The sequence below is a fragment of the Sinohyriopsis cumingii genome, unplaced genomic scaffold (genome assembly GCF_028554795.1).
Source record: "Sinohyriopsis cumingii isolate HCF-2022 unplaced genomic scaffold, ASM2855479v2 utg001836l, whole genome shotgun sequence".
Lineage (NCBI taxonomy): Eukaryota > Metazoa > Mollusca > Bivalvia > Unionida > Unionidae > Sinohyriopsis > Sinohyriopsis cumingii.
Genome location: NW_028316067.1, coordinates 27,433 through 35,032, shown reverse-complemented (window position 1 = coordinate 35,032; position 7,600 = coordinate 27,433). Strand labels below are relative to the sequence as shown.

The window sequence follows — 7,600 nt, the reverse complement described above, 5'->3', positions numbered from 1 at the left end:
ATTGATGTTGTCCTCATTTTCATCAGTGATACTTTCAATGTTTCTCACATTTCCCTTCAGTTTTCCCATATCATCCATCTCTAATAAGTTTAAATCCGGCCTTGAATTGGTGTTGTCCTCATTTTCATTTTCTAATATGTCTTGAGCAACATCAAAACTGTTTTGAGACTTTCTCTCAATGTCCACATCATTTACAATATCCTAGTCCCGCACAGTGTGGCCGAGTGGTCTAAAGCGCTCTCCGTCACGGATCACTACCATCTCACCTCTGCCTGCGTGGGTTCGAGTCTCGGATTCGGCCGATAAACGTCATAAACGATAGGAAGCATACGGAATATATGAATCTTCATTAATCTCATCCATTACATCACTGTATTCAAGTTATAAGCAGGGACCTAATATTATGATTGCTAGTGGTAGTCATTTCCTTCCATGGTAAGGCTAAACTGCGTGCTAATGGAAAGGTTATATACAAGATTAGAAAATGATTAATAATGGCGGGATGATATATTTAAATTGAATGATTTCAAGAAGTTTGATGATCTACAAAGTTTTGTGGTTTTGAGCATCTGTCAGAATGAACTACTTTGACAGGAGTGGGCAATGCACGAAACACTAGCACATAATCTGCTCAGAATTATATATATAGAAAGAAATGTAGAACAAAACTTGCTTTCGGGATGCTAACAGATCATTATCTATCTATCCTTTTATTCCTCTTTCGGACCTGAGATTTATCATTCTACTTGCAAAAAGATTCAAACTGATGAAAGGTGCGAAGAAGGATTATGAATTGGAGTATATTTGCTTACAAAAGGTGTGTAGAAGGATTATGAATTGAATTATATTTGCTTAAAGTACGATGGAATTACTTCTAATATAATGACGCATATGTGAATTATCTCTCTTTCATCGTTCGGTTGGTTTGACTTAACATTTTCCACCATTCATCGTTCCATAGACATCATCGTATCACCAACCGAACATCCAAGTGAGAATCTTCTTCGCTCGCCTTTTCATGGATTTCCGTACCTTGCTATTATAGTCCAGAGAGAGAGAGAGAGAGAGAGAGAGAGAGGTTGGCTTTTTTACACTATCATACATAATTAATTATAATCGATTTTCTGAACATTATCATAGGTTTAAGAAACAATAACAACAACAATAACGCATGCAATGCATTGCAGTATGTGTACCTTGTAACCAAGGCATTTGGTGTACAATGTCGACATGCTATTGTGGCTTTGCATCACTGAATATATAAACACTGTATATAAATCCCAAGGACAGTTTACACATGTCGCAATTCCGAATCATATTCTTGTAGGTTACTTGGTGTAAGTTTAGTGTCAAGTTTTTCATCCAACGCAAAGTCTTTTTCACCCGCACTCCAGATTTCTGCATATTTTCTCCCTTATGCACGGGGGTTGGAGGAAAACAGAAAGGAATGCAAGGAAATTGTGTACCATATCAAATTAATTTAGAAAACGGAGATTATTAATACTTTTTGTCGTTATTTTCATACGTTACTAATGATTAATGAGTGGAAATTCATCATTGATCTATAGGTATAGAATGAGCTGCACAGTTACAAGAACATTTATATATGCATATTATTACGTCATGGGTGGATCACAATTTGTTACAACAATAGTATTGGTATATTAAATCGCTTTATACCATTACTTTAAAAGCCATGTTATTTGTAACGTATGTAGAGTATATATATATATATATATATATATATATATATATATATATATATATATATATAATTTCAAGCAAAAAACAGTATGATGTTGACATGTTTAGCATACGTGTAAGTAGAGATACGGATCTTGCTTGCAATCATGGTACTGGAAACAGAAATGAACTTCCTTATTTATCGTCAGATACGTTTTGTAAACAGTTAACGTTTGCTTAGTGTTGCCGTCTGTTAGGTTTCAATTACTATACCTTACTATAACGCTTTAATCGTCTGTTCATTGTCATATGATTGCTTCTGATGTGATGGCTCCACTCATGTTTCCTAAGCTGCATCACATCGTGACCTCCCATGCTCCAGCATTTGCAGAACGTTAAGCATTAGTAAAATTTCAATATTCTTTCAATCAATATTGCCCAATGTGTGTTATTAATATGATATTGATTAACCCTAGCAATATTCTACGTAGAGAGTTCATAACTTACTGCATATTAGCTGAGGGGTAGCATGTTCTAATTAACTTAACATTTCAGACTAAGTGACCTCAGAGATTGGGTATTAATATTTAGTATTCATTGTTGAATGTATGACTTTTAATTTTTACAGTTTAAGGTTTACCAGTCTGAGTTAATATGTTATAATTAATCATACAGTTTGTATGTAATACTGATAGAGTTCGAGTTTTAATGCTTTTTTTAAAAAATATTGTCATAGTGATCTAGAAACAAAATGTTAAAGATAACAAACCCCCACCTCAGCCCCCAAAATAAGCAAACATATCGATGGATAGATGTATTGTTTAAAAGAAATGACTGATAATATAATCATGGTGGTTATCTCACAACAATGTCCTTCCGCCTCCTTTCCAGTCACTCTCTCTCTCTCTCTCTCTCTCTCTCTCTCTCATTTGTCTTGCCTTACACTTTGGAACGAAACTCGAGATAAAGCAAATATTAAATTATGATGTCCATTCAGTTATCTCTTAAATGCGATTTTAGAGATAACACGGATATTAAAATCAGAAGATTCAACTGTTATATTGAAGTAGCCTTTTCCTCAATTTAGCGTTTTTTGTTTTGAAAGCCATTCACAAATATTATTCGTTTTTTCTAATCTGATAGATAAATAGACAGACGGACGGACATATACTGACACGTATTAAATTAATCAGTAGGATAGATAGATCCGGTTAGTTTCCCAAAATAATAAGATAAGGTCAAGATAATTGTCAATTCCGCGTCTTTGCATGCAGACGTCACGATGACCTTGACTTTGATTATTGGATACACCCTGTATATAAACCAACATCATGTTATACGGATTCATTCAGCATCCAAATAGAGAAATCTTTAGCATCCAGGATGAAGACCACTTTTGTCTTGGCTCTGGTGTCGCTGATTGCTGTAATAGGTATGTAAAATAATACCATACTAGGTGCAGCTGCTCTATAATTTGCCAGATTTATGTGCTGCATGGTCCATATATGGTGGAGTGTTTGTTCGTTACTTTGATCTATGAATTACACGTTATTAACAAAGTTTCATTTCAATATTCAAGTCAAATTCACACAGCAAACAGCAAATTTTATTCCCTATGATACTGACTCTTCTTTATTATTTAGCATTCCAGGTAATACGTGTGTGGTTCATACGTATGTCCTTAATGTTTGATGATCGGATTAATCATGTCTTATTTACTCTAAACATTGTGTGTTCAAACATAGAATAGAATTTTCAATACATTAAAATTTTTAGTCCATTTTAGAACTTAGAAAACCTATTTAAATACTGTCATTACAGTAATAGCTGCCGGCATTGTGAGGGGCATAATCTATGTTCTACATGCATTGCTATTAAATCTCTGACGTTAATAAAGTATCTTAGACAAATTATATAGTTACTCGGAATATATCTTCAGTACAAAAAATATTTACACACACACACACACACACACACACACACACATATATATATATATATATATATATATATATATATATATATATATATATATATATATATATATATATTGAAGCATTTACCTGGTACATTTGTATTTGATGTCTGTTCGACTACCGCATTCATTCAGTCATTTTTGCATTGTTAGGTAGTTATATCGTAAGTTCCGGAAACATGTGGTCAAGAAACGTATTATGAGGCGTATCCACATAATGTTAAGAACTGTAGAAAAACACTGGATATATCTATGTCTAATTGGTATGTGTGTGTGTGTGTGTGTGTGTGATTTGGAGTTTTAACGTAGCTTTAACTATTTTGCAGTCATATCGGTACGATGTCTGCAATGTTGCAGTTTATAGTGATATCTTGCAGTGGGGAATCATGCAGCAGACACGTAGTATGATATCCAACCAAGTCACATTATCCTGACACTAGGCCGACCAGTCCTAACACTAACCTCTTTATGCTGAACACATAGCGTGGCAGCTTTTAGTATCATTAACAGAAGTCTGTGTTATGATTCGGCCATGGTTTGAACCCGCGACATCTCGCATCCAAGGCGGACGCTATAACCGCTAGGCCTATTGAGCGGTCTAATCTGTAAGAGAAAAAACAACTATTTGATAGGCGGTGCTCCGCCAAGAAGGTTTGTCAAGATTCCGATGATCTCAGACAAATTATATTGGCTGAAGTGTTCATAAGTTGCGTCCATAGTGACGTCAATACTTATATCGATGAGAAAAAGGTTCAGAAAATGCTGCCCATACTGATGACTACTTTTATCACAGACTCAGAATTTTCATTTATAAATAAGTCTTCCTCTGAAGAAATCTTTTGTCAAAGATACCTCATTCTCATTGTAGCACTTCTGTATCTCGGTCTGGCGCAACCTTTACCTTTAGGAAACAAACTTCTAATACCATTCATAAGAAATCCGTATATCGTCTTACATGCACTTATTGTAAGTTGAAAGAGCAAGTTATTCCTGATTGCTACAGAATAAATATGCGACAGAATAAAAACAGAGCTCTTCCAAGTCACTTATTGCTAAAAGGTTAATGTCACGGTCATATATTAAAAGCAATACATTTGTTGTATCAAACAAACCCCAGTCTGGTTTTATTATAGAGAATTATGAACCATTTATATCAAAAGGTTCTTTATCACTTATTGGTCATTCTGCTAACCCTAAACTATTCAAATATTAAAGGATCTTCTCTGAGTTTCTTTTACTGTATTAACAAATACTTTGCCTTTGTATGAGAAGTCATTTTCAAGTGAAGGTGTTCGTATTCAGGGAGTAAAGTGCGACTTCGTTAATGCTCATCTCCATTGTGTAAATTTGTCATCAGACGTAGACACATGACTAGTGACAGTCCGAAAAGCGACATCTTACCCATTAAGGATATTCATTTATTACTTGACATTGATCTAGCTGGATATACGGATATGGTTAATCCAACTGTAACTGATAAACCTCTTGAGATTGACTTTTTACATAGCTTGTTCGTTTTCGCTCTTATATGTTACTTTGTTTAAGTTTAGCGTCGAATACTATATATATACATATATGTATTTTAATATTTTCCTTCCTGCACTAGGTATACCATCGGTTGAGGCCGATTGGGGATGTCCTTTCAATGAGACTAGATGTGAACGTCATTGCATAGACCATCTAAAATGCAAAGGTGGCTATTGTCGGCTTCTTTTTTTCTGCAAGTGCGCCTACTGTCCACGCTTGAAAGAAAGGTACGAAGCTCTGTTTGTTACCCTCTTGAATGTCTGATTTATTAACTGTTAATTATGTCATTAATTGATTTCTTCCTCAAAGCTGCTCTGACAAATATTTCAGGAACCGTCCGATCTCACATATCCACGATTGCTTAAACTGTTGGTGTTCTATTGTGAAACAGTTGAACATTCCAAGTTGAGACAAATGACTATTCCTTATATTTGTGGACATTTAAAACCCCGGCTATATCATATACTTTTATACTCGTTATACAATTTATGATCTTCGTCATAGGAACGCATTTTTTGGTCGGATAATATTTCACGCTGGAGAATTAAGCACGCGCCACATACAAGATGTAGTCTTCATATAAATTATCGAATGTTGTATTGGTCTTAGCCAACGTATCAGCCCAAATATGCCATATCGTTACTTGATTGAAGTGGTACGACTATAGGAGAAGAGACATATTAGCACAGCATGTGGGATCTACCAGTGAAGGTAAAGTGTAACAGACGCAATTGATGTGGTTTATCAAAGTGAAACCTTTTGGCAAAATTCAACAAAATAAATGTTTACAAAGAATATTGGATAGACTATGTTTGTTTATACGAGCGAATAGAAGAAAGACACTCCAACCCCCAACCCACCCAAACAAACCAAACAATTTAAGTTACAAGAAATTATTGTAAATCCGGTGCTTGCAGTTTCTGCTTGAGTAATCAAACAACGCATGATGAAAACGTCATAAAATTAAGCGCACTAAACAATTATTTCTAATACACTCGACCAGATGTCATGGATATATTGTTAACTTAGTTATGGTTTGAAGAGTGTAAAATTATGTTCCTACGCTGTTTTAAACTGATTGGTATATTTCCTATTATTCATTATTCATTACATCAGCACACAATTTAAACTTAAAACAAGTAAAAGGTCTGTTAAACCTAAATGTAACCACAAGCATTATGAAAACGAAACAGCTAAGTAATCTGAATTTAGACTAACATCTTTAACCTTGATGATGATCAATTCCATACCTATTTCTACAAGTCATGTACTTTTGGCGATGACAGCTGTTCCACTAAGTATTATTTCCAATTTAATTATATTTATTTATACTAACATTTCTCTTACAAGAAATGTTTCATAAGGTAACTTGTCACTGAACATAGTATGTAATAATTAATTCATTGATAAATAGTTTGAACGAAAAATACATAGAGTATTGATTCTGATTTCAGTGATCAGAACACTAATTTAATTGGTTAGCTAGCAACGTGAGACAGACATGTTCACGTCAAATCAAGTGAATAACGTTGATATCTGCTGTGATAATACCGACATGTCAACTCATGATTAGAACGAAAACATCAAGTCCTTAAACATTGTGGAATTGTAAAAGTTTATTTTTCATATCCAGTAACATCAAAAGAGACATCAAATTTGAAAATAATATTAGCAATGAAACTTGCCAGGGCATTTGTATTTAATGATTTTAGCATCCTTCCTGTAAGAATGCATATTAAGCAGGAATTCTTTATTAGACTTACCAAGATGTCCTTAATCTCATTATTACAATTTTCTTTTTTTTTTAAGTATCGAAGTCTCCAGATTCGAGTTTGAAGACAAGATGGGAGCAAAGAGAGGATGAAGAGTCTCCTCGAAATCTTATAGTTTTTCGAATCAAACTCCATATCTTACCTGTAACAAGAAATAGTAAAAACTGGTTCACACTTTTGTTCTTGTTCTAAATATTTACCCAAGTTGATACAGACTATACATACATACATACATACACACACAGATATATATATATATATATATATATATATATATATATATATATATATATATATATATATATATATATATATATATGTATATATATATATATATATATATATATATATATATATATATATATATATATATATATATATATAATTTATTAGCGCTTGGACATGGTTGGATAAGTATGTTTAGGCTTATACCAGATTTTCAAATTTTGTCCACAACTGAGTGACGATTTTTGCTGCCCTCTAAATAAGATGAGAAGCAAAGTGCATATTAAAACACCCATATTAAAAATGGAAACTGAATCAGCGAGCTCACGGAATCTGAGAGAACTATTTTGGAAAACAGATGGAGTCCTATGGATGGCTAAAGTCACCTCACTCAAAAATACATACATACATACATACA

General features: G+C 33.7%; 1 protein-coding gene across 1 annotated transcript; it reads left to right on the top strand.

The window, feature by feature from the left end:
* Positions 1-2,975: 2,975 nt before the first annotated feature.
* Positions 2,976-7,131, top strand: LOC149771462 (defensin BmKDfsin4-like). Its single transcript, XM_089948421.1, has 3 exons — positions 2,976-3,115; positions 5,265-5,412; positions 6,995-7,131. The coding sequence occupies exons 1-3, from the start codon at positions 3,067-3,069 to the stop codon at positions 7,047-7,049; spliced, it is 252 nt and encodes an 83-aa protein (XP_089804547.1). The 5' UTR covers positions 2,976-3,066; the 3' UTR covers positions 7,050-7,131.
* The last annotated feature ends 469 nt before the right edge of the window (positions 7,132-7,600 follow it).

What these genes read in the sequence shown, in the direction of transcription:
- LOC149771462 (XM_089948421.1), top strand. Translation starts at nt 3,067, where the DNA reads ATGAAGACCACTTTTGTCTTGGCTCTGGTGTCGCTGATTGCTGTAATA. An exon ending in GTCGCTGATTGCTGTAATAG is followed by an intron (nt 3,116 to 5,264) that starts GTATGTAAAATA and finishes TTCCTGCACTAG; the next exon opens with GTATACCATCGGTTGAGGCC. An exon ending in TGTCCACGCTTGAAAGAAAG is followed by an intron (nt 5,413 to 6,994) that starts GTACGAAGCTCT and finishes TTTTTTTTTAAG; the next exon opens with TATCGAAGTCTCCAGATTCG.